This window comes from Pyrus communis, chromosome 3 (assembly GCF_041283825.1).
Source record: "Pyrus communis isolate YQ-2024b chromosome 3, ASM4128382v1, whole genome shotgun sequence".
NCBI classification, from domain to species: Eukaryota; Viridiplantae; Streptophyta; class Magnoliopsida; order Rosales; family Rosaceae; genus Pyrus; species Pyrus communis.
In genome coordinates this window covers 7,940,293-7,967,292 of record NC_142567.1, presented here as the reverse complement: position 1 = coordinate 7,967,292, position 27,000 = coordinate 7,940,293, and the positions used below count along the sequence as shown (strand labels likewise).

At 36.7% G+C, this 27,000-nt stretch overlaps 5 protein-coding genes across 7 annotated transcripts; 2 read left to right on the top strand and 3 right to left on the bottom strand.

Annotated features, from left to right (window-relative positions):
* Positions 1-574: 574 nt before the first annotated feature.
* Positions 575-3,959, top strand: LOC137715822 (cell division protein FtsZ homolog 1, chloroplastic). Its single transcript, XM_068455168.2, has 6 exons — positions 575-1,121; positions 1,512-1,611; positions 1,813-2,042; positions 2,595-2,762; positions 3,019-3,252; positions 3,595-3,959. The coding sequence occupies exons 1-6, from the start codon at positions 861-863 to the stop codon at positions 3,862-3,864; spliced, it is 1,263 nt and encodes a 420-aa protein (XP_068311269.2). The 5' UTR covers positions 575-860; the 3' UTR covers positions 3,865-3,959.
* Positions 3,960-5,845: 1,886 nt separating this feature from the next.
* Positions 5,846-12,903, bottom strand: LOC137716064 (transcription initiation factor TFIID subunit 6). Its single transcript, XM_068455457.2, has 13 exons — positions 12,702-12,903; positions 12,282-12,484; positions 11,732-11,818; positions 10,161-10,262; positions 9,965-10,073; positions 9,565-9,668; positions 9,350-9,484; positions 9,170-9,265; positions 8,887-9,011; positions 8,220-8,352; positions 7,891-8,016; positions 7,694-7,805; positions 5,846-6,346 (listed from the first exon to the last, which is right to left on the bottom strand). Exons 2-13 carry the CDS (start codon positions 12,405-12,407, stop codon positions 6,006-6,008), a joined length of 1,596 nt encoding a protein of 531 aa, XP_068311558.2. The 5' UTR covers positions 12,408-12,484; positions 12,702-12,903; the 3' UTR covers positions 5,846-6,005.
* Positions 12,904-14,452: 1,549 nt separating this feature from the next.
* LOC137715219 (syntaxin-52) lies at positions 14,453-18,390 on the bottom strand. 3 transcript variants are annotated; one of them, XM_068454466.2, is made up of 6 exons: positions 18,080-18,390; positions 16,537-16,755; positions 16,021-16,223; positions 15,819-15,919; positions 15,654-15,698; positions 14,453-14,768 (listed from the first exon to the last, which is right to left on the bottom strand). In XM_068454466.2, exons 2-6 carry the CDS (start codon positions 16,749-16,751, stop codon positions 14,637-14,639), a joined length of 696 nt encoding a protein of 231 aa, XP_068310567.2. In that variant the 5' UTR covers positions 16,752-16,755; positions 18,080-18,390; the 3' UTR covers positions 14,453-14,636. The 3 variants fall into 3 exon arrangements, with proteins under 3 accessions (XP_068310567.2, XP_088546980.1, XP_068310566.2); XM_088690854.1 differs by having other exon boundaries at positions 15,819-15,922; positions 18,080-18,278; XM_068454465.2 differs by lacking the exon at positions 18,080-18,390 and adding an exon at positions 17,910-18,052.
* Positions 18,391-19,385: 995 nt separating this feature from the next.
* LOC137715099 (NADH-ubiquinone oxidoreductase B8 subunit) lies at positions 19,386-21,976 on the bottom strand. The gene is made up of 3 exons (XM_068454323.2): positions 21,836-21,976; positions 21,632-21,738; positions 19,386-19,703 (listed from the first exon to the last, which is right to left on the bottom strand). The coding sequence occupies exons 1-3, from the start codon at positions 21,919-21,921 to the stop codon at positions 19,600-19,602; spliced, it is 297 nt and encodes a 98-aa protein (XP_068310424.1). The 5' UTR covers positions 21,922-21,976; the 3' UTR covers positions 19,386-19,599.
* An 86-nt stretch (positions 21,977-22,062) lies between these two features.
* On the top strand, positions 22,063-26,612 carry LOC137715100 (serine/threonine-protein phosphatase PP-X isozyme 2). The gene is made up of 8 exons (XM_068454324.2): positions 22,063-22,507; positions 23,032-23,184; positions 24,148-24,210; positions 24,289-24,374; positions 25,118-25,193; positions 25,291-25,559; positions 25,647-25,725; positions 26,128-26,612. The coding sequence occupies exons 1-8, from the start codon at positions 22,367-22,369 to the stop codon at positions 26,176-26,178; spliced, it is 918 nt and encodes a 305-aa protein (XP_068310425.1). The 5' UTR covers positions 22,063-22,366; the 3' UTR covers positions 26,179-26,612.
* Positions 26,613-27,000: the final 388 nt, after the last annotated feature.

The window sequence follows — 27,000 nt, the reverse complement described above, 5'->3', positions numbered from 1 at the left end:
TTGACTTAAATAAAAGAACCCATCATTATAATGGCATGCTTTTAGTTACAAGCTTATGCAACGATGTTCGGCCCCTGTTTTTGTTTAATGTGGTTTAAATTCGTTTTGGTTGTTTTATTAGCATTTCAAATATTGTTGAATACATCTCGTATACTTAAAACATCCCACATTTACTTTTTAAACTAAAAAATATGTTAATGCACCCCACTTACCAACCAAAACTACCTTCACACCCCACACCAAAATCTACCTCAAGTCTTCATCTTATCCAAAAAATAAATTTAAACCCAAGCACACAAACAGTGCGCATGGTTCTACTGCTTCAAGGTTTTTGTGAATTTGATTTTAAACTCAGAAATGGCTACTTTGCTAGCTTTTCTGAAACAAAAAATTATTAAAGGGCTAGTTGATTGTGCTATTGCTGTGTCCATGCAGATTCTCTGTTGGAATTCTTTAGCAAAAGAAAAAAACAATACTACACTATCTCAAAGAAGATATGAATATTTTAGAGTACTTCATCTCTTATGTTACAGAATCCTTAGCATTATATATATACATAATCACAAGATCTTGTGAGTGCAGGTGCATATAAAATTATATATAATTTACGGGTGGTTAGGGTCTTTTTAAATGATTTGGGGCGTAGTAAGAAAATAATTGTTTTTCTTTACTTTTTAAGATTTAAATAGTCATTTTATATAAGTTATTTACCAATAAATATTAAGTGTAGTGTATTCAACGATTAGTAAGGTGTTAATTAAAAAACCCTTTCTAATTTTGTAAAACCCTAAAAACCCCAACCCCCATTTGTGTAAATCTGTGAGAGGGTGAGACACTGAGAAGCAAACGGAAAAACGACGATGGCTACATGGACAAACCCGAACGACCTAATCTCGACGACGTCGTCCTCAATTGCCGCAGCATTTCACCACCACAAGGCACCGCCTTCCCTCGGAACATGCATTCCTCTGAGCGGCAAGAGAAGTAGCCCATGGAAGCGTTACCGTTTTGGGGTCGTCAGCTGTTCCTTTGCGCCCACGGAATCGGCCAAGATTAAGGTCGTTGGGGTCGGCGGAGGTGGCAACAATGCCGTTAATCGCATGATTGGAAGCGGTTTACATGTGGGTTCTCTCTCTCTCTCTGTCTTTCTCTGTCTCTCTCTCTCTGAGACTGTAATTGGGTTTTTTTATTTGAATCCCAGTTGTAAATCTGCGTAAATATGTTCATTAACATGTATATTTATTCTTGGGTCTTTTTTGCAATGTGTTATAATTGTGTTTACTTCACAAAGCCAATTGTGATTTTAGTTGCTAAAAATTTGAAAATTAAAATTTTTTTACTTGTTACTGGTACTGGATTGATTTTACTGAGTAGACGAACTTTAGTAGGCCGTTGAAAATTGGCGATTTACACTTAAAAAGGAATTTTTTCTGAATGTATTACTAGCAATGCTTTGACAATTACTTGCAATTAATTGGTTACTGAAAGTGTGCTGCTTCTGTTGACATTAGGGTGTTGATTTCTATGCCATAAACACGGATGCTCAGGCGCTCTTGCAGTCTGCTGCTGAGTACCCGCTTCAAATTGGGGAGCTTTTGACTCGTGGACTAGGTCAGGCACCCTCTTTTCGATCTGGGAAAATCTCCATAGTTTTGTGGTCTGTGTACATGTATATCGGTGCATGATGTATGTATTTATATACTATAGTGTAGTATCACATTTAGTATTTACACCTATAAATGTTGGGGGTTAATGGTATCACTTATATTCTCTATGAGGCCTATGATTTTAATGGATTTGACAGAGATGCAGGTACCGGTGGGAATCCGCTTTTGGGGGAGCAAGCGGCTGAGGAATCAAAAGAAGCTATTTCAAATGCTGTAAAGGGCTCAGATCTTGTCTTTGTGACAGCTGGGATGGGTGGAGGAACAGGGTCCGGTGCTGCCCCTATTGTTGCACAGATATCCAAAGAGGCGGGTTATTTGACTGTTGGTGTGGTTACCTACCCTTTCAGCTTTGAAGGGCGTAAAAGATCTTTGCAGGCAGGTGTCAATTTGGTCCTCATTTATATCTTGAATTTTTGTAGCTGCATAAATGGATCTCTGTCGATAATTGTTTTATGCACTTTTCCTGAATTAATATAAAAACAAATGTTTCGTTCCCAAGTATGCTTAGACAATTGAATGATACCATGAGCTTATTAGTTACTACTTACCGTTCACGTCTTGTTAGTTAACTGTTATGTGGTTTGGAACGTTGTCTTCTGTATTACTGCTTTATGAGACTGCATTTTACATTGGCTACAGTCATTTATTTAGGACATAGCATATGAAAAAAATCGAAAGATCATCATATCATTTTGACCAATTTAAAATTAACCGAAATTGAAGTGACCCTAGTACTTCTGTTGCTGGTGGTGAGCCCTAGGTCCAACAAAATAATTTCCAAGTTCCCCAGCTCTGAACCATAATTGAAAATTTATTAGTTTACATAATCAAAAGTAAAACTAGAATTTATTCGGTTATCATTGAGTTTTCTTCTGAGCAGTATGTGGACTGGGAGTAATCTTACATGCATTCATTGGCTTCTTCCAGGCATTCGAGGCCATTGAAAAGTTGCAGAAAAATGTTGACACTCTAATAGTGATACCGAACGATCGCCTCCTTGATATTGCTGATGAGCAGACACCCCTTCAAGATGCTTTCCTTCTTGCTGATGATGTTTTACGTCAGGGAGTGCAAGGAATTTCTGACATAATTACAGTAAGTACTATCTTGAGATGCTGAAATAAGAGTTCAAATATTGAGAACTATTTTGATTTATAGCCTTGCACTATTGTAAATTAGGTTATCATTGGTGAAGTACATGATAATTTGCGAATACAGAAAGACCAAGATGCTGAAACTAATCCGTTTCTCAGAATAATCTGATTCTCTTTCTACTGAATCAAATTATAGTACTGCAATATTTTTTCTGATAATCTCAGGCAAATTAAAGTGCTGTTTCCTTTATATGTAGATACCCGGACTGGTAAATGTGGATTTTGCAGATGTAAAGGCAGTCATGAAAAACTCAGGAACTGCAATGCTCGGAGTAGGTGTTTCCTCGAGCAAAAACCGTGCAGAAGAAGCAGCTGAACAGGCGACTTTGGCTCCTCTGATTGGATCTTCAATTCAATCAGCTACTGGCGTTGTGTATAATATCACAGGTGGAAAGGACATAACCCTGCAGGAAGTCAACAGAGTGTCTCAGGTAACATTACGGGGTTTTATGCTTTAATCTTGAACGAAGAAAGGGACCCTGAAAATTTTCTGCTTCCATATTAATCTAATGAGAGCATCGACTATATTGAAAAGTGGTCTTTTCAGTTGTATGGAACGAGGGAAAAAGTAACCTTAGTGAACTTGAACCAGCTCCTCAGGATTTACATCATCCATTCACCATAGTGGGAATCAATTCTCCTACCTCTACATTTTCATTTTCGAAGATGAGGGGGAAGTCGTAAATTATTGCTTGTGGTTGGTGCTGGTAGCCCTTTTTTCTTTGCTCCTTTCCTTGGCCTAATGAAGTCTGCAAACTATTGTAAATTTTCAGGTCGTGACGAGTTTGGCAGATCCTTCTGCTAACATAATATTTGGGGCTGTTGTGGATGATCGCTACAACGGAGAGCTCCATGTGACTATTATTGCAACAGGCTTTTCACAGTCATTTCAGAAGACGCTACTAACAGACCCCAAGGCAGCAAAGCTGCTTGACAAGGTTGCAGGGGGTCAAGAAAGCAGAGGGATTCCCCTTCCTCTGAAGTCCTCCACCTCGCCCTCCACCATTTCATCAAAACCGTCTCCGAGAAAGCTTTTCTTTTAGTTCAGGTTGTATTTTTCTGAGTCTCTTGTGCATTTTGCCATGTAATGATACTGAAGCTCCAATCTATGAGATTTCATGTCACTATTTTCAGTCAATATCTGCGTTTTGTAACAAAGTTTCAAGAAACACAAACTCGAGATTGGCTATATCAGTGGTCTCTCAAATATACGTAAACACATTACATGTTTCAATCATTTTTTTCTCATGAAAATGTGAAGAAAAGTTATCGGGGATATTTTATATTTGAAAACAAAAATAAAAAGATTGAAGCTTGAGTTTTGATCCCAATGTGGATTTCTGTGCAGATGCATGCCACCGGTTTTTGTATTTTATTTATTTATTTAATACAAGCGATATCCAGGAAGGGAGATTTGAACTCACGTATCAGGTGCAAAGGTAAGTGGCTCAAAATCATTGATTTTGAGCCACAAATCTTGTGTGGATTATCAAACCATCCAGAAAACAGAACATTTTTGCGTAACAAGCCAGCCAGAGTGTTGATGTAAACCATATTAAAGCCACCATTGAAGAGCATATCAGCTAAATTCATGTCTACACAAATAATTTTGCGAATCTTGTGTCGGAGGATTGTGATTCTCTATAGATATAACTCTTGACGAACGAATGACATAAGACTGGAAAGAAAGAACAAAAAAAACAAACTTAAGATTGGAAAATTGCTTGAATATGTAAACTTGCCGTTTTATTGATATACAAAAGATTACAAAGGAAAATACTTACAACAAGTGTTTACAAAAGATGGAAATGATGCTAAGAAACTTGGGATGTTTGCTCTGTATGCTTCTTCGCATGCAGGTTGAGGTGTTGTGGTGGTATCAAATGAAGGAGAGAAGGCTTACTTGTATACACAAAATTAAATTGGTTCGCTAAGCTACAAATTACTTTTCAAAAAGTATACAATTATTTACAACTATTTCTAAAAGTAACTATCGATGTCATTGTTTTTTAATTTCGCTGTTTTTGAAACTTTTTGCCAACAGGGAAATTTCTTTATTCTGGTGCCTTCTGCTTTGTTATGGATCACACTCGCTGCATGTTAACTTTTGTTTGTCTTCTTGGACCACTTTCTTTAGTGCGGAGAAGATTTTAACTTTATGTTTTTGTCTGGTGATTTGGTGGTCCTGATGAGTATTTTGAGAATCATATAAAACTTTCATGTCGTGATGATTAAAAGTGTATAATTTTGGGTGTTTTGATTAGTTTTCCCCAATTGGAAGGTTGGTGTAAAATCCACTCTCTAGGTCTAATTGGAAATTGGAATTCAGGGACAAACACATAACTGCATCTCCAATTCCATATAAAGTCATAAACGAACAAGCAACAACAAAGATAACGTTCCAAGCCAAACCAAACATACTTGTATGGGAGCAACGCAAACTTTGGCTTCACCAAATTGTCAAAAGTATTGAAAACATGACGATGACTCTCGACAGCAGCATTAGAAATCGTACAGAAATGACTCGCACGGACATATTCCTCTGACCCTCACTTCATTTGTTAAACGTTTCTGTTGAGAGCAAAGCAACACAAAGTTTTAAGTAAAACTTGGCTTACGCGTTATGATTAAGTTGGATGAGTGATTTCGGTTAAGCGGAAGTAATTTTCGCACACCTCTATTTATGTATGACCCTCGATTCTTCTTTGCTTGCTTTGGTTAGTAGATAATACACGAATTCAAAATATATGAAGGTGTTTTCAGCAAAAGGTGCCTTCAATAACCACCATTAAATTATTAAATAGAATTCCAGGAAATAAGGGGGGAAGGGAGCAAGACAGAAGGAACGTTAAAAACACCACCATCCAAGAGCACATAACCTTCATGCTACAAACAGCAGTTCTATGCTACTTTTTTGTGTTTTCCTTTTATGATTTGATTCTCTGTGGACATATCTCTACCGTCAATCACGCGCTTCTCGGGTCAGCATCACTTCAAACGAACGGTGCCAAAGTTTCAAGCAAGTTCTGCAAGTATAATCTTTCTATTACTTAAGGGCCTGAGATTACCCGAAAAACTTCTGTATGCATACAAATGGATAACCTACAGGACTCTTAACTACAACACAAGAATCAGAGTTAAACAAATGATTCACACATTCTTAATACCAATGACAATAAATTAATCACAAGAAGAAAGACAACTCTGGTTTGGGTGTAAAGGAGAACACGCTTTCCCCAAAATATTCGAACAACGATGCCATTAGATGTCCTGCGTCTGTCTCCTCTTTCCACGCCTGAGCAAGAACTGTTGACCCCTTTACCATTTTCCCACTGAGCTCCATTCCTAACATGTGTTCCTTTGGTAACTGGTGGGACATCGATACAGATGTGGAGAATCCACCTGCAGCTCCTTGCATGTCAACTTGCATGGAGTTCATTGGCATTGCTCCCACCGCACCATCAGTAGCTAGTTTTTTGAGTGGTGGTTGTTGCATCATGTTGTCTGTGCTTGCTTTGCGTTTATCTAGATTGAACAGGAGGTTAAGCACAAGGATGATATGGGAAAAAGTACATATTCAACTTAATTGAGGTAAACAAACTTGTCACCATCTTCAAACCGTGTTCTCTCGAGGCTAAAGCTACCATGTGAAGGGAAGAAACATGTGTTTTGCATAAATTTTTACAGCTCTAAGCAGATTGGTCTTACAAAGAAAATATTTTTGGTTAGCTGTATTATAGTTGCATACGTTTGACCCATGCAAACGCATATCCCGAGGCCAGTATGCAAGTGCACGGAGGGAGAAACTTAAAGAGGCAATTAAGAAGAATCAAGTATTGAACCAGATTTACAGTATAATTTCACCCTTACCATGTTCCTTGAAAGATTGAAACAACAAACACTATACAGGACAACATTTCTAACACCCAAAACCATTCAACAGGCCAGTATAATTCATACCATTCTGAAGTTTCCATTATCACTTTATTTCCTGTCAGTTCTACAACCACACACCGAATTTAGTGACAAACAGAAGCAAACACTGACAATGACCATCTAAAACTAATGCTATATCAAAAATCCATCACTTGCAACTTACATTACAGAAGCATGGACAACAATGATTCTGTCAGAATTATATTAAAAGCCAATATCTGATCTCCACAGTTATAGGCCATGCATCGTTTTTCAACAAACTTGGCACAAAACACATCTATTCCAATTCTGCTTGGTATGAGATATCAGCCTCATTAAGTGGGTGGATTTACATACAGTATATCATAGCACATACATGCATCACCTTGTCTCACACTCAACCATCTTCCAAAGGGAGACAATTACTAGCTACTCTATGGCTCATTATACTATCTTTAGTATCTTTTAATACAGCCACAAATTCCACTGTAGTTGGATTATCATCATGATTATTTAGTGGTTATCACGAATACTATGTTTGTCCATATATTTATCAAAGTTAGATTACTACCTGATTTCTCATTTAGCTGTTGTTTTGTAAAGACAATCCTCAAATAGGAATACTGTGTTTGTCCATATGCTTATCACATTTAGATGACTACCTGATTCCTTATTTAGCTGTTATTTTGTAAAGACAATCCTCAAGTAGGTACCTAACAAGTGAACAGTTTGAATAATAGGATTGCATTGAGTTGGGCCACATGCAATCCTTTCTCTTATGAAAGAAGTTACATCCCTTTCTTAAGTTTTCCAACATAATGTATATACATGTGTGTATGATTCACATTACCCTGAATACTGAACGCAAATCACACCACTCGCACAGAGCAATATGAATGGATCAATGTATGTTCAGGGAACATACCATAGCAATTAAAGAAGTTAAGGAAAGCGTACTTGTCATTGTTGTTGCAACCTTTCCATTCCTTTTCCAAACGGCATGAGCTGGAGGAGACAACAGACTATGGAACAGCTTGAGCCGATCATGCATACATTGGCCAGCAGCATTCTGGAAGTGGCATACCATGTCAAAGTCAATTTGATAGCAAACCCATGCACATAACAACAAAATTCAGATTGAAATATGAACTAACCAGTAAAGCTCCATAGACACGCCAAGCTTCTTGCCTCTTTAACTCATTCTTTTGCTTCTCAAGTATCATTTCTGGCTCAAGAAGTTGCATATACGAATCAAGATTTGGAAGTATGAGTAGACGAACCTGTCCAACATTAAGAAGCATCTCAATTTTCTCAAAGCCAACACAAAAGATGTTTCTAGTAGGAAAAGTAGAAAAACCAAGGCCATGAAGGCAGCCACAATTAAAACTAAATGCAACTGTGCTTAGAAAATATTTCCAACCCGCAAGAGACTGCAGCCTTATTAGAAAATTCATGTAACATAAAAGTATGCACTAGAGCATACCACAGTGGGACCAAGAGCTGCTAGCCCTTGAATTGCACCATAATGCTGAGATAATGCTTTTGTTGGATCCAAGAAAGCATGAAGCAGAGTCCTTGTCAAACGTGGTTGAAGATTGTGATAAACATGCCCAAATCTGCAAAAACACACTGCTAATAAAATATAGAAATATCTTGACATAAGGCTAGAATTTTAAATAATCCAGTATCCCATTATTTTTAAACAGTCTGTATGTTGCCAATTTATTCAAAAAGGGTAATTGGTCACAATGTCAGACTAAGTTTTACTAAAATTATAAATCTGGCAGACTGAGTCACCTATGTTAGTTGGAACATGGTTCTTGATTTATGTAAAAGGAGCCCTGACTATAATATACACTTGCAGTGTACTTAGATCACACAACCATTCAATAATGCCATATACACGTTCCAGCCTTTGGCTTAGTATGCGTAAATATAATTGTACGTTACAAGAATGACCTTCATGCAATATAAACAAGATTTTCCAATGACCAATGTATGAGACATGATGAACCAAATCGAATTTAACAATCAACTTTTTCTTCTTTTTGGTACGCATATATTGCACAACATTGCTATACTTGTTGCATGTATCTATGCCTTAAACAAAGAAATAGGTTTAACAACAAATAAATAAAAAAAGTCTTCACCTTTTGCAAATTGAAGACACCAGGTTTGCTGTAAAGTTTCTAAGTTCCCAGTGATTGTCAGTGTATCTATTCCCTAATCTTTTTGCAACAAGGCAGGTAATAACAGATGGCATCAATTGTTGTAGCTGGAACAAATTACAAAATTAGATACACAAAACCTAACTTGAAATGGAACTTTTAAATAGCTGATGGAGAAACTATAAATTCTTCTGAAATATCAGATTGAAGATTATATAGCTACAAAATCTATGTACTTCAACAGTTGATAGAATGCACTGCTTACATAAGGTTCAATATGTATATGAGGATTTTGAAGAAGGCTCCGGACAAGACGCATCAAAGCAAATAGCAGAGGGAAATTATTCAAATTCCGTGTAACCTGAGACAATTGCAGGAAAAAGTCACTTACAGTGCATAACAAAAAGCAATCGGTCCCAATTTAAGATATCACCAGAATCACTACCTCATCAGCAACAAAGCATGTGAAGTATGGAACCAACGCATGGAGTCCGGAATCTGTTGCCAAGCTCACTAATGCTTCTTTGAAGAGGGTGGAACTAGACCTGCGAGTAAGCTCTGTAATCTTCTCAAAGTAAAGCTGCAGAGGCAACCACAGGGAAATTGGCATTAGATATTATTTTACGTGAAGTGCACAAAGAACTTGGAAAAAGAAAATACCTGAAGTTCCCTTGACAATACATGCTTAACAGGCAATTTAATCTCTACAGGAAGTCCATCTTCCTTGTATTCAGATTTTTTGACATCAGAGTACGCTGCAAGTGCTACAAAGCAAAGCATTATGGCAATCCAAATTAGTATTGATGGAAAAGTTAACTTTCAAATAAAATTGGTCATACTTCGGAAAACAGAACAATGATTAAGCAAATTATTAGAAATGAAATATATCATCATTAATCAGAGCAGAACGTGATTAAATAAGGGGTTTACATAGTGGATATGCAAATTATAATTCAAAATATGATGCCTGCCTCGGCATGGTAGACTAGGAGAAAAACCTTGGTAAAGACTAGATACCTAAATTAGCCAAGAAAATCTTGTATATAAGTTCAGCAGCTACCTTCAACAGAAGCATTTTCTGGAATTGCAGGTTGAACACCTTCAATTGCCAGCCAGTGAGCAGTAATTGATACATCAAGTGGTGCCCTTGGTAAAGGTGCTTCAATGACCTTTAATATCACGCAATATATAAGAAGAAAGTAATTGATATATTTCGCATAGAAAACCTATATTTCAAGTCATCAACAAGCACTTACATCTTTAAATTCCACATCCTTGTCATCAATGTAGAACAAATCCTTATGTCCAGCAGCTCTCTTGAATCTCAAAGGATCTCCAGAGGCAAACCCATATATTGGCTATTGCATGTAGAAGACATACAAATTTTTATCTTTGTTTATTGAGAAGGTGAACATGAGTTAAACAAATAAAATCAGAAACTAAAAGCAATGGACAACCTTTTCAAACTTAAGGGCCGTTTGATAACCATTCCGCTTTCAGTTCTTGGTTTTCACTTTTTTGAAAACTTAAAACTGAAATCTTGTTTGGTAACTATTTTCTGTTTTTTTTAAAAAAATGGAAACTAAAAACCATACACTGAAAACTCAAGAAAGTAGTTATCAGTTTTTTTTTTATTTTTTTTATTTTTTATTTTTATTTTTATTGTGAAAACAAAAATTGAAAACTGACTACCTAAAAAGAGTTCAGTTTTCAAAAAAGTGAAAACAAAAGGTGAAAATGAAATGGTTATCAAACTGCCCCTTAGAAATTCCTATTTTTCAGCACAGTATCCACACACATGGGACAAACATGATACACTTTAAGACGCTCAAAGACACACAAACCCCTAACAAACCAAAAAAGGAGGAGGAAGAGGAGGGGTTTTTTTTTTTTTTTTTGGTGTGGGTGGGGAGGGAATGTTGGCTTAGACATGTGGAGCACCATTCTATCCATCAGTTAATAGATCCTACCACACTATATCAGACTGCATAACATATCCGCTCCCTCAAAATTTATTATAATTTCATTTTCTGAGAAAATGATCCCACATCTCTTTCTATATACATATAAGAACAGTTCGTACCGAGGTGTGAAGTGGGAGAGAAGGTATTTCATAATTGGATTAAGGTTTTGAATAACTCATGCAGCACGTCCTTGAACAATACTCAAGGCTTTGGGCTGAGTAGTCACAAAGAGAAACAAATGGGACCTATCACAGGAATGTCACAAAATCCCCCGTTCCTGGGAACCAAATAGAAATGGGACCTATCGGGTCTATCTTGTAGAGGTGCTCAAATTGCATTCTCTTATCAAGGCTAGGACCTGCACAGCGTAGATAGAAGGCGAAGAAGGCCCCTTTCCAGGAGATTGTCCCAAGATTTCATTCCTATTAGAGTATTGAATACTTTTATCCTTCTAAGAATCTTTTCCCATCTCCTTTATCTTACGAGTCCAGGAAGCATTTTTCTGTTTAGGGTTCAGACTTAATTCCATTTTTCTGTTCAATAGAGTTCAGACTTAATTCCATAAAAGATCCCCAAGGTCTTACCATAAAGATTATAAGTTCTAACGTGTATACTACAATGTATTAATCATACAACAAAAAGATGCTCCAAGAATTTAACTAAACGTTAACAGAGTTCCAAAAAGACAAAAAAAAGAAAAAAAAAGAAAAAAAAAGCAAGCAAACTAACAGAAAGAAAACTGAGACAATTTATAAAGCATTTAGAATGAAAGGAAGCAATCTTTACTCTCCAAGATAAAGAAAACCACAAAATTAAAACACCTCCTCAAAGGTACTCATATCTGAAAATAAATTACGGCTTACGTCCACATTTCTTAATTTAAGTGCACTATCCACATCATCTGTAGTCAGAATAGTCCGTCTCGAATGCCGCATGCATTTAATTGCCTCCTGCAATTATAAAATGACAAGCATTTGTTTCCTCACTGGCATAAATGGAACGCATAGACCACATAATGAACTCAAACCTATTATTTGCTTAACTGAACGATAATCTACCTTAAAGAAGAAAACAAGAAGTTGCTTCTCGGCTTGAACTTTTCCCTTGACTCTTATTTACAGATTAAATTTTTCCCTTAACTCTTATTTACCGATAAGAAAACCAAACATTTAAAGGGATATTTTGTAAAATAATATTTTTGAGTTACAATTGGCAATGAAGGATAAGAATTTACACTTCAACACTCTTGGATATGTCCAATTCATACATCCAAATGCAACAAGTAAATTAAAGCTAGTTCTTTCATTTTTGTGAAAACCAAATGTTGAACCAATCTACAACCACACAAATGCCATATTATACTGAATAAAATTGAGCACAAACCTACTGTAACAGCATTAACAAAGCAAATACCTGCATGATCTCTCGGACCCGGTACTCAACATCCGGGGTAAGAGCAAGAGCGACATCGGGGGACAAATTGGAAATGCCAATGCTCTGTGCTACAACTTCTATCGCTTCTTTCGGCACATTACTCATCTTTATTTGATTTGACAATTTTTTTTCGCTTAATTCTTACATAAACCCTCTTGCATCAATGGCCAACGCCACTGGTTCTGTAAAGCAATTACCAAATTAACAAGCAAAACCCTAATTCGCAAAGGAATTGGCCAATTGGGTATGAAATTTTGTAGCAAATTTTGCAGGGAAACGAGATTAAGCAGAAAGAAAGTCCCAAAATTTGCATATGTAGAGCAATATAGGTATATACATATATTATACATGCAATTTAACCTGTGCAGAGAAAGAGTGTTTTGAGAAGAAGAAATTTACCTGAAAATCGCACGGAATCGGACTTTAGGTATGACTGTAATGGTGGACGACGAGTACCGGTGCTGAAGTCAGAGAGCCATGGCTATCAGTTCAAAAGGAAAGAAAGAGGTTGCTTACTGGGCTTTGTGCCATGTACCTACAAATCAATATGGCCCAAACCGCAAATGTTTGGCCTACGAGGCCTATAATTTGTCTTCATTGTAAGGCTATCTCCAATTGAAAAGGCTAGATATAACTTCATCTAGAATTATAATTCTGTAAAAATTTATTTTTAAATAAATAGGGTCAGACCATATTCATATATTATCTCCAATCAAAATGGCTAAACATAGCATCCCCGATAATTTATTAGTTTTAACTTAATATTTTAAATTTATTGATTAATTTAATTAAACTATCGTTGTAGACTTTCAAATCTTGTCATTGAGTTTGAATCAATTATTGAACTAAGGAGCTGAGTCCAATAAAAGGGGCTAAGAAAGGGGCTGCATTTGGTTTGCCTAATAGCCCTTTGCCCAAATAATAACTTTGTGGGCTTTATATAATTATACTCTAGTCATCAATTGGAGATGAGTTTTTTGACAAATCCGAATATTTTTTGGCTTTTAGACCTTTAGCCCTCTCTATTGGAGATAGCCTAAGGTATTCGAATTTGAGACATTTTTTCAAGATTGGAAAAATATGTATCCTTGAACTAAATGAAAGGGATAAATATCACTAATAGTACAGTCTAATAATATTATTCTCTACTTGTAAGAGTTAGGACGGCAAATTCGACTTCAGTAACCGAGGGAAAAATGCCATACCCACTTGGTCAATTCCTTAGCTACTTCTTGCCTCTCATGAACAAAAGCCAGTAGCTTGTATCTCAAGCCCTTGAGAGCATTAATCATTGCTCATGCGGTCATGTTTTCGATTCATTCATCTTCCAGCGTTAACGTTAAATCACCAGATATGAATCGTTGTATAAAAAACAAACAAATATGTGATGAAAGTGTATAGATTTGTGTGGAGTTCATTCCCATTACCGTTTGATGTGAAATTTTTTCAAGGGGTTAGTGTTCGACCTTTTTTTGAGTAGATCGACATTTTTACATTAAGGGAACGAGAGTTCAACTAAACCACGCAATAAGCAGTCTAATTTGGTATCAAATTCATCATCCATGAAATTCGAACCTAAGACCTCTCACTTCTAAACGAAGAGAAATACCACCAGACCGTAGTACTGAATGTTCAACTTTGATCCAAATTATTGAAGATAAAAATGAAGACCAACTTCCAAATTTTCGTCTATTTAAATTCCCTTTCTTTCCCATAAAATTGTTGTCGAGTTCCGGCCTCTAATTAAACAATTAGGACTCATTGAGTGGACTGAATGAAATTGGGTCTTAGAATTGGTCAAAACTTGTATAACAAGACTTGTAATACATGTATAAGGACAAGTTAAATAACCCACTCTAATGTGGATTCATAACCCCATCATGTTCTGTCATGTCCATCTCACGTTTTGGCACAACAAACAACATATTGAGCTCACGTCTATTTTAATTGATCACAATCTATTTCATCCAACCCACCAAACGGAGCCTAAAAGAAGAACATCCAATGACAAAGGAATTTTATAAAACTGCTGCTCTTACGAATGACTGATTGTTTTGAGTTGATGTCAAAGTCTTTCAAAACATGCTTCCAAATTCATTCATGCATATTAACCGATAGGAACGATGTATCAAACAATGAAAAACAGAAAATATTCAAAGATGGTACTCATACGTGCCAATAAATAAAATTTACAATTATTTCAACAACACACAAATTCACAAACCCAAAAAACCCAGAAAGCCGAATACATCATTAAAACGAAGACAGCAATCCACATCGAACACACACAAACTGGAAATCATGAGACTCGGTATAGACTTACAGTTGGCATGATTACAAGTATTTGATCAGCAAAAAAATCACAGCAATCAGAACTACTATCCCGACGACAGATAAAAGCATGCACATGCAAGAGCAACCACCCTTTGTCCGCTTGTTCAAAACTGCCAAGTTCTTCTGCACCCGCTGTTTTGGCAATAACGGGTAGACAAAATATTATGTGATTAATATTTGCTCACGTTAAACTAGTGCAATTCTTAAGGAAAGAAGGCAAAGAAATCAAAACAATCAACTTCAGCGACAGTCCTTGGCACGATATAATACCCCCACAGAGACTATAACACGCTCTAAAAGCTTCATCACCAAACCTCAAATCAAATCTGGAATCTAATTCATATGATTCTAGTTCATCTACAAGCCTTTTTTTCACTGTAAGACACCACCCAAAGTCTTTGAGTAGGATATTTTTTGAGAAGTTGCCTACCAAACACGGTTCTTTGAATTTTAAAAAGTGAAATCAAAAGTTAAATTTTTTTTAAAAAAAAAAAAAAATCAAATTTTGTAGTCCAATTCTTAAGTAGGATACCAAATGGGGCCTAAGCTATTCCTCACGATCCGAGCCAAAACCCTCAGTTTGGAGTTACATATGGAAAAACATGAACCACTGGCTGTCCAAAAGATGAAAAAAGAATAAAGAATTTTATCACTTAAATCCCATCACTTTCCTTCAGTCTCTCTAGCAATTCCTAACATCTTTAAAGTAACATAATTTTCTTCACTTGACAGCATCTAATATTTCCTCCTATTGGGCTTACTTTTAGTAATAATTTTTTCCTAAGAAATACCAAGCAAAACTACAGCCCACACTAATCAAAATGCATTTTATGAACGACAAGATGCTCTAAAAAAATTTCCACCAGGGACACATCTTTGCTTGTCAAGGTACACAATGGTCTTTTTTTCACTGTTGCTTTTCTTTGTTTCCGGGAATTAAGGGAAGAAAAGACGTGTGCAACAGTCATTTGCTAAACAAGGGTCCACAATAATTTAAAATACGAGTTAGATGATTACCCGTAGCCGAGAGTCCGTAACTTCCACATGATCATCCAAGTCATCCTGCACAATGGGCCAGAAAGAATAAGTAATACTGAGAGTACAAATACATTTTAGATAAATAAGTAATTACTATTTAGATGGAAGATTCAAAAGCACAAGTACTAGAACGCAAGGACATACAATAAGTCTAGTGTGTAGGTCAAGTTCTTCATTGACTGCCAATGCAATATGTTTTGTGCTTATTACAGTCTCCTCCAATTTCTCAAGCCCCTCATCTTGCTCTGCTTCATAGGAACATCATGTAAAGATCAATATTGTGAAAATCAAACCATGTGCAAATATTACAGAACAACAAATAGTTAGATCTGGATAAGGAGCTTGCCTTTCATAATTTGTCTTTGCAAACCAACAAGGCCATAGTTGTCTAGTCCAACTGTTCTTCCCATGGCATCAGTTTTATTTATTTCTGACCCCAGCAAGCTATCTCGGTTGGAAGAGTTGGACGTCAATGTTGAAGCCATCTGCTTCACTTTCGATCTTAAATTTCCTATCATATCCTTTCGACGATTCATCTCCTTCTCTGATCTGAGTTTCAAAAATGGCAGCATAAAAAATGTCATACAATGATAGTCAGAAGTATCTTTAACATTATGATGGACTATCTTACAATAAATATGTTTGATTTTGATCAAAAGTTTCATGAGCTTTTATCACAAAAGGTGATCACATGAAATACATACTCAAAGAACTCACAACTAGGGAATAAACCCCGTCACATGCTACATTGACCAATAGAAACCGGAAATGAAAGAAGAGCATACAACATTGTTCAATTCCTATATTTGTTCCAATAGCAGTTTGGTGTATGCATTAAAACAAGTCAACTATGATGACTTACATGTGCTGTTTTCCAGGGAGTTTTGACAGAAGGGACTGTAAGCTATCAAGTCTAGTCCCCAATATTGTAATCTTCCGCCGTATAGCAGAGACATGACGCTGGGTGTCAGGACCTGCAGCCAATGTACTCAGTTCGGATATCATACCACTGATATCATCAGCAAGTTTTGTTGCTTCGTTATATTCCTTTATCCATGAGTCCGAAGAAGATGCCATTGTACTGAAATAAAAAGGGCAAATTATCTCATCAATAACGTACTCAGGGATTGCTTTTGTACAAATGAACTCAATATCTTTAAATATATTTGGGCCTTGCATAGGCTTATAAAAATCAGATGACAAGCAAAATACAAGGTTAACCGTGGGCAGGAGATTATATCTAGAATAGCACCGCATAAGGATATTTCATCTTTCTGGTTAGCACAATTTTTAGTTTTCCCCAAGAACTTTACCAACCCACCATATCTTTGACCTTAAGCTGAAAAGACAGAGGATTTATTTGGTACGAGTAACACAGCATGAGCAGTACTTGTTTGGTTGATAAGCACTTAAGAAACAATAATAAATTCGCATCAAAATCAACAGTTCCCTCTCCTCTATGTAATCCTGCAGCTAATTTCCAATTAATTTAAACCTATCAATACCAAAGCATTGTCACCTAGCTATAAATTCAGCCCAAACTACTAAATGCTTTTTGGCACAATAAAAGTGCCGTGTTGACCGAGTGCAAACCAAGAAACTTCTCAGAAATGCATATCCAGCTGAACACAGTTACACCACCATCTTTTGGAGCATAAACTTCCACATATAAGATCTCTATATATTTAGTCCAATCTTACCGACTCTAAAAACTACTATTATCCACGACGAACCCAAAACATTAACATACATCAGGAACATTGCCTACTTCCAAAATGGTAACAATTACACTTTCTACCAGAATTTGATCAAAAATCTACAGCACCATATAAAGGACCTCTAGCTTAGAAAAATTGATGGAAACCAGCTAACAAGTACATTGCATCAACTCATCACAAAAATCCTGCTTGTCTCGTTTACTGTGGGCCATAACTAAGCTCTTAATTTGCCTAATTCTAAGTAAGTTGAGTGGACTACGTGAACATTCTTCCACCAATTCTTCTAATCGATAGCGCTCAAGTCTCAACCGAGAGCAAGAAAAGTAATAAGAAAATTCTCAAAGCAAAAAGATGCAAATCGAGTGCTTTGAAGCAACAAATCTACAATTCAAGCTGGGTAAAACAATTTGAACCAATTCAAGTAAATATTCAATCAAAGCAACTGATGCCCAGATAAAATCGATGCAAATTCAAAACTTGAAACAAATTAAGAACTAATTAAACAACATGCACAAACCTAAACGATCCCACATAACCCATAATTCGCCAAAAAAAATGCTGATCGATCCAAAATTGTAATCGAAATTATCAAAACGAAACGAAGAAATTTTTGATCTCGATCATAAATATACGGGGGGGAACAAGATTGAAATAGATATGATCCCAATGTAGAGGGTGATGAATTACCTGATTTAGGGATTGCGACTGTGGGCCGTGGAGAATGGGGAGATCGGAACGAGGTCGTATCGGGATAGTGACGAGAATGGAGACGAGGGAGACAGTTTAACTTTAACGGGAGGAGACGACGTCGTACGGCACAACCAACCAACACCACAGGGGAGAAGGAGAGGGCAGAGACTTTGTCCCCGACGTCGACGTGGTGGACACTGCACCCAGAATTATTACAAGTCTTTAGGTTGCTGTGTGTCCTACACGGTGTCTTTATTGTCGTGGTACCAAAGTCTTACCCTTCCTTTACGTTGCCAATCGTATTCAATACGTTAATTTAACAAATTTATCGTTTAACAGAAAAAAAAAAAAAATTTCCACTTAATTACACCTTCAATTAATAAGACTTAAATAATTATTAGTTATTTAGTAAAATGATAAATAAATTTTTTTATTTTTTATAATTTGAAAATGTATTTGGCCCTTTAGCTCGAGATAATTTTATGGGAATGAAAACTTAGAAAACGTAGCTGGTATCAAAGAACACGATTAATCAATTTGTGTTTGGTTGTAATATTTTTGTAATAGTCCCTTTCCGTTGATGATTCCTCAAATAAGCTAGATGGACCCAATCTATAGTAAATTTTGACGGTCCAATCGTTGAACGTTCATCTCTTAATTCAAAGATTATTTTCGAAAAAAAAACATCAAAACTGAAAATCATGTAACCACTTAATTAGAGAGTAGTCGTTTTAGTTACAAAAAATTATGTTAGTCTATTTTTTTCATTAAATTAAGACAAGTCGTCTTAAATGATATTCGATTTTGATAAACGTTTTTAGGATGATATATACAAATAAGAGATGAAAATTCCGTTGTCGGATTGGTGTCCCTTAATGGAGAGGACCGATGGTGCTGTTGTGGTGACGATGGTGATTCCAGTTGCGGTGGTTGAGGGTGGTGACGACAATAGTGATTGGGGGATGGTGGCGATAGTGGGCTGACATCATGCCCGTGATGTCAACAGTTAAAAAAGGATCAATGAATGGTGGTGTAAGAGTAATGATGGTAAGGGTGGTTGCATTTATAATCCATGTTTTTATTTTCACAATTTTCAATTTGGTTAGGTAAGTGATTTTCACGCTCGCGTACTCCGCCATCATAGTGTTCTCCATTCTTGGCCCTTTGGTTCGAATAAAAATCAAATGACATGAATTAATAAGCGTGTGTCGAAAGTGTGAAGAGGTGTGTGAAACATTTTCTTTTGCAACTCACAATGTCGGGTTTGTTTGCATCTTGATAACTAGGCCAACAGAGGGCAAACTCGAAAAGGAAGCGCAGAATTCAAATTCCAGAAGATTTGTTCTTAATGGAAGATGGAAAATACATGAATTATTCAAACTACAACACACGCATTACTGCGTAAGCAACCCAAAGAATCATCTTACACAAGAAACGCCTGATCTATATAAAGGGCAGGCGTCAGAGGAATGAATTTCCCGTGAATGCAAATTTATTACATTTCACACTGTCGATTATCAGGCTTTCAGAGACTCCCCAACTTTAACAAGGTCCTCTAGTGCCTTTGAAATCTGTGGCTCTGTTAAACCTTCCAATCGAACGCCCCTCTCAACACCCATGTCTGTTAAATAATCAAACGTTTAGTTTGCGGAGCAATATGGTGCAAAATTCCAGTTAACAGAACACGACTAAAGAACCAAAAAAGGAACGTACATAGGTTGAATAAAAGTACATTAAGAATGAGCAATATAACGAGAAGGACTTAGATGGAACAGGTTCACCGCCATGTGGCGTCTCAATCCAATAACACATTGCGATGTGGAGAAAAACTTGCACATGATATTGCACTATTGGACGAGGGAAGCCAAATGGCGGTGAACCCATTCCATCTAAGTCCTCCCATATCAGACCATGACACAGCGTGGCAGAAAGTGCGTCATTAAGTACAGGCACCTTATTGTGAAGGGAGAGTGTTGTTTATCATTCATCAAGTAGTCATATCCAAACCCACTTTGCTGTTAATCCCCACCCAATATGACGACTAGATAGGTAAAGCTGTTATCCAATAGGGTGAAAGCAGGCAGACTCGAGTCCCTACACCTTTAAGGTTGCTTATTGCAAAATTTCTCTATACTTGATATACAATTCTAACATGACCTATTCAAATTAGTCTATGCATGTCAATAACATGTGCGTTATTGGTAAAATAGAAAGCACAGCCAAGCCTTGGGATTTCTAAAGGATTCCGTACAGAAGAAATGAAATAAGAGGAAATTAATAAAAGTTTTAGCTCCAACTTTTAAAAAATCCTATGAACCAACTGGTGGAAGCTAGGTAGAACCATTATTGTTCGGCCACCTGAAAAAGACATGTTCTATTGCTAGCAATCATGCTCTTCTAAGTGACGGAACCTAAATTCTTCTTCTTCTGACCTCTCGTGGCATCTTCAACTTAAACAAAATACATAAATTTGGTGACACATGTCATAACAGTAACTGAAACTCAGCACATCAGAGTAACAGGGGCGACATCTATCTTTTTCATACATCTAATATTGTTTGACTAAACCTAACATCCTGAAACTTTAGTTCAGGAATTAACTTATTTTCAAAAGTTATCAATAATCAAATAACTAGAATTTTCTAAGGCTTTAAATACACATTTTTGTTCATACATATGATGGAGGTGAAGAAAACAAGCACATGACCGGTAAATATTCAAACTTTTTATTCAATCACTTGTAATTAGTTCATAGGACAAAGGAAAAATAAAAATGAACCAAAGAAAAAACATGGTAAATAGTTTTAACCAATAAATTATAAAATGTTCAAAGCACTTGCCCAAGATACTGCTGCACCTCTTTTTCCGTTACTTAGCAGTTTTCACATGCATCTTGAAGTGAAACATAGTTCTAGTTATAATAAAAGGGTATTATTGCAAGTCTAAGACCCCTCTGTAAGTTCTCAAAGAGCCTCAAAGAGGCTTGTGGTATGCCCTGAGGGGATGGAGTAGCCTCCCCTCCTCCTAAACTTTTTTTCACCCAAAAAAAACTATCATCCCCTCTCAAACATTTTCTCCTTATCCAATATATATTTTCTCCTTACTAACTCAGATCTATTTTCTCTCTTCCCACTATTCTCTTATTTCCCCTTCTCTATATTTGCTTAAAAACTAAAAAATGTTATCAAAAAAGGCCCTAAAATGAGCAGACTCCATCATTTAAAAGATGCATATACTTGTGTGCGTGCGTGCTTATTAGAAACCATCTTATGAATCATTAAAAAGACTGGAATCCAAGTAGCAACCAAACAGACGGCAGTCATATGTTGGATTCCATTATTATTCATAAATCACAAGGCAATGCAGTGAGAGCTAATATCTACCTTAACCCAATGATGATACACAATTCTTTTTTTTTTTTTTTTTGTTGAAAACGACACACAATATTTACTTGAATTTAAGCATTTCGAATTCTAAAAATCACTGAAAAATATAAAAATAAAAATAAAAATCAATAGGAAAAAAAAAGGAAGGGTGGGATGGGAATACCATATCTAGCCCACAACTGAGGTTCAATCCCTCTGCATTCACGAATTAAGATGGGCAATTTGGGGTTTGCACTCTTCAGATCCTTGTAATTCTTCTCCACAAATGTTCTGCAAATTCAAACAAAGATTTACCATTTCTGGAAAAAATAAATAATGAATAATAAATAATTTAAAATAATAAAAAAGAAAAAGCGATTGAATGGACCTGGTCGATGCGCTTGAAGGGGACGATTGGCAGAGCAAAACCCTAATCTCCTTCAAGTTCTGAGATAGCTTCCCTCTCCATGCCATTTTCTCTCTCTACCCCTCTCTCTCTAACTCGCAAGCTCGAGGATGAATAAGTTCTGCCAAGGTCCGTTAATCGCTTGGTGACTCTCGGGTCCAACGACTTGTCGTGCGATTTTACGACATGTCGTTTCATCTGTTTGAAAGATTGAAATTTAGATGGGGGCATTTAGCAAAAGATAAAGTTGGAAGTGGGCAAAACTCAAATAAAAAAAATCTGCAGAGCTGAGAGCCTGAGAGTGAGAGGAGCCCGCAGAAAAAAAAGGGAGTGAGAGTGAGAGACAAGGTTGTGGAGGACGGGAGAGAGAGAGAGAGAGAGAGATTCACAAATTCACCATCTCACTGTTAGAGAGAGGGTTGGTGGTGCCGGCGGCTGTCGGGGCGGCGTGGGGCTGAGGAAGGGGCGAAAAGGTGGTAGGGTAGAAAGAGAAAGTAGAGAGAGGGGGTAGAGATGTCAGACCTAGACCGGCAAATAGAGCAGCTAAAGAAGTGCGAGCCTCTCAAAGAGTCGGAGGTGAAGGCTCTCTGCCTCAAAGCCATGGAAATCCTCGTCGAAGAGAGCAACGTTCAGAGAGTCGATGCTCCTGTCACTGTACTCTCTCTCTCTCTCTCTCTCTCTCTATATATATATATATATATGTATGTAATTGCGAGCTCAGTGGATTTTTCGGGTAGTCATCGAAGTAGTACTATGATAATTATCTGGGGGTTTATTGATTTGTTTGGGATGGATTTGATTTGGCAATGTTTTTCGATGTATAATTCGAGACAAGTGGGTTTGTCTTTGATTTTTCAATTTTTATGTAATTGCAACCCGACTTTATGAAGAAAAAACCGTAAAATAGTGTTGGATTCTAGGATATAGCTAAGGGTTTTAGAATGATATTTCAATTGGGTTTTCCTATTTTTACTTGGATAATCAAATGGTTGAAAGAAATGCGTGTCGGGTTTAGAATTTGGAGCGATATATAGGTTTAACAGTAGTTACCATTTACTTTGTTGACGAGCGGCCTATATTTTCGCTACAATTTGTGCTTATTACGAAGTATTTAAATCCTGAATGTTGCGGGCTTCATGCTGATTAATTATTATTGTTCTCTATGCTTTGATGAATAGATATGTGGCGACATCCATGGGCAATTCTATGACATGAAAGAGCTTTTCAAAGTAGGAGGTGATTGCCCGAAGACTAACTACTTGTTTCTTGGAGATTTTGTTGACAGAGGATTCTATTCCGTTGAGACATTTCTACTCCTACTTGCCCTTAAGGTGACATGCTTATATTCTTCTCTACTTTTCCTGATTTCTTTGGCATTTGAAGATACTCGGCTTGCTATTTATATCATTAAAGGCGATTGATGTTTTTATGTACATTTGAAGTGTTAGTCATATTCTTCAAAAGTTTCTAGTACATTGTTGTTTATATTGCTTCAAAAGATAACCCTATTTTAAAATTTTAGGATCTGTTTGATTTCAGTAGATTGGTGTTTGTGTATAGTACACCAAACTCCATGTCATGGATCTCCTGCACTGGAAACCACACAGTGATGCAGTAGTGCAAGAATCGGAAAATAAAATGATGGAATAAAAGTAGCTAAATAAGTGAAACTGTCGATGTGAAGGTTACTTTACAAGGATTCTTGATTTGGGTCTAGTTTTTAAGAGTATTGGTTTTGGTCTTAAGAGCATGCAATGTCTTTAAGTTGCTAATGAAAAGTTTAAAATTTGTTTAGTACTTGATATTTAGTATTATGTTTTCCATTTTCCTGCCACTATTGTTTCTTATAGATGATAGAACTTCTTCCAAATGATACAACTGCATTAAAGACTTATCATAGTTCACTCACAAGTCTTTGGTTGTTGAACTCTCGTAAAGCTTTTTGTAAATTGATTTTGGATTGAAGGGTACATAACACAAATATTGATTCATGATGGTTGAGGAAAGGAAGTGGAACATTACATCTCTCTTTAAAAAAAAAAAAAAAAAATTTCTTTTTACTAGAACTGTAAGCTAGTACAGATAAGGTTACTGCTACGAATTTCCTACCTGAATTAGTAGAAGAATAGCTAATGGATAGGGATACATTTAGATAGTGATGCTAGATAGCCTAGGTTTTGACAATATCTACAGATTGTGCATCTATTCTTACTGTTCATCTAATTGTTTCATGGTTTATTCATTACTTTATTTCATTCTTTTTTTACTATTTTAACACAAAATAATTATTTCAGGTTAGATATCCTGATCGGATAACTCTTATTAGAGGAAACCACGAGAGCCGTCAGATCACACAGGTTAAGTCTCTTCTACTGGTGCCTACTGTTTAGTGCTTACCCATTCAGAATATTTACTGAGTTATCCTTTCTAGACAGGTGTATGGATTCTACGATGAATGTCTACGAAAGTATGGATCCGTCAATGTTTGGAGATATTGCACGGATATATTCGATTATCTGAGGTTTGCCCTTTTCTATCACATAAGTTTTCTGTTGAAGGATAGGACAGATTATTTTTTTCATATTGGAAATCTAGTTTCATAGTGGGTTATGACAGTTTATTTTCTTTTGAAGGAGGTCATAGGATATTATGATCTGTTAATTAAACCCCGTATTAGTTATCAAATTACCATTCCTTTCTGTTGGAAAGGATCCCCTAGGCCTTAGTTGAGGTAGCAGGCGGTGGGGCAGGATTGTGATAGATCTTGGGATTCAAATGTATGTATAGAAAAGGAGAAAAAGTTATTAAAATTCATTCTAAATTTCATCCAAATTGGATGTTGAGATCATTATAACCGGATGTTGCCATTATTTGTTGCTTGAAACAGTTACTGTCGTTACACTATTTTAACAAAATTCCCATATCGAAAACTTGTTAGAATTTTCTTAATTTAATGCGTTAATTTTCTCAAATTCTTTCCAGCTGTTAGATTCCCATATTTCTCATTGTCTTTTCTTTTTAGCACTTTACCCACCGTTCCACATTCAACTCAGTAGGTGTCCTGTTTTATAAGTTTATCTATGCATCCTTTGTTTAGAAGCAAGTACTAAATCGTCAAAGTAAACTCTTTGTTTACCCTGTTACACGCCATTAGTCAGTTTAATTTAGTCTTCATCTAAACTGCTTCCAATAGAGACCGAGACTCGGGCATATTATATTGTTTCTCCTTTACAGATTTTGAATTTTTATGGTGGTTTAATGTAGTCTGTCCGCTCTCATCGAAAATAAGATTTTCAGTGTACATGGTGGTCTCTCTCCTGCCATTACAACCTTGGATCAGGTTCGAGAATCCTTTTTGAGTTTGAGTTGTTACTATGTTTTCTTTAGTTTTTAGTCCCTCCTTTGTATGCTAACCGACCAACATGTTCTGTTGGCAGATACGAACAATTGATAGGAAGCAAGAAGTACCTCATGATGGTGGCATGTGTGACCTACTTTGGTCAGATCCTGAAGATATCGTGGATGGTTGGGGTTTGAGTCCACGTGGTGCTGGTTACCTCTTTGGTGGCAGTGTTGTTACCCCATTTAACCATGCAAACAACATTGACTATATATGCCGTGCCCATCAGTTGGTAATGGAAGGGTATAAATGGATGTTCAATAACCAGATAGTAACTGTCTGGTCAGCACCAAATTACTGTTACAGGTAAGTTAGGAATCTGCAACCAACCTTTCCCCCTTTTTTCCGGAGTTTGAAGGTTTATACTGAGTTTTCAACGATGGTCTGTTGCAGATGTGGTAATGTAGCTGCAATTCTTGAGCTGGATGAAAATCTTAATAAGCAGTTTCGTGTCTTTGATGCTGCTCCACAGGTGTGCAAAAATTTGATTTTTCTTGAAAATAGGAAACTTTCTTTATTTTGAGCAGCACCGTGAAACTTTGTTCCTGTTGTCCACTTGTAATTGGTGTTATGTGGGATCATGCAGCCAGTGAAAAAAAAAAAAAAAAAAAGATGCACTGGTTGTTCGAAGGATTCTACTCAACATGATTGTGAATAAAATCTGGAAAAAGTTGAAACGCAGTCTCTGAATTGGATTATATTGAAATAATTAGTATGATTTGTTACTACATTTGCAATTTGTAAATGTACAAAAGAATGACACTCAATTCAGTGGCATGGACCGTGAGTGTATCCACCGTCTTTGTTCTTTTTTTTTTTTCCTGTTGTCCCACTTCCCTTATATTTTACGCTAAAAGATGGTGATAAAATGCAGGAGTCAAGAGGCGCGCCTGCCAAGAAACCTGCACCAGACTACTTTCTCTGAGGTTGGTTAAGACTGCCTGTCATTATCCAGGAGCCTAATACGTGAACAGCCTATACAGACAAGGTGGATGGAGGATCTCTCACATTATACACAGAATTTAGGGTGAGCGTTTGTGTTTGAGTCCTCCAACGACTGGAGAGAGCTGTACTTTTCTGTTCGTCGCTGGTTTGGATTGTGGGGTTTGCTTTTCTTGTATGCCTGCTGCTTCTACCGTTTCTCTTTTAGTACATGTCAGAGTAGTGTGCATTGGCTAGCCTGTTATATGAATTATAGTTTCGTTTTCCTTGTGATTGTCGGAACAGGGAGAAACACACGGTCTCCGAAACGGACACTATTGCTTCCTTTGGAACCTGAATGGAAGGATTTGATTGAATTAGGGACAAATGGTAAACAATTATTTTTGTCCTTGTGGGCAATAAAGCTCTTTACGATTATCTGGTTGTTCTTTTAACTTGAGAATGATGTTTTAAGCTACACCAATTTCAACTGTTACGATGGAACTTGAGAATGATGTTTTAAGCTACACCAATTTCAACTGTTACGATGGCGATAAGCATCTTAAATCACCCGCTATTGCTACGGAGAGTGCATATTGATAAAAAGATGCGAAATGAAGTTGTAGCGATGGATAGATAAGGTGAACTCATACGGTTTTGTTCTTGAGCGGAGCATGGACACGAGATAGATGATTAGGTGTATGGTGAACATATGCATAGTTATGGTGAGAGCAAGAATGCGCCCATTTTTATTCTACCCATGACCTGCAATAATCGCATTCCAAGTAGTCAAAACCCCCCCAACGAACACATCTCTACTTACCAT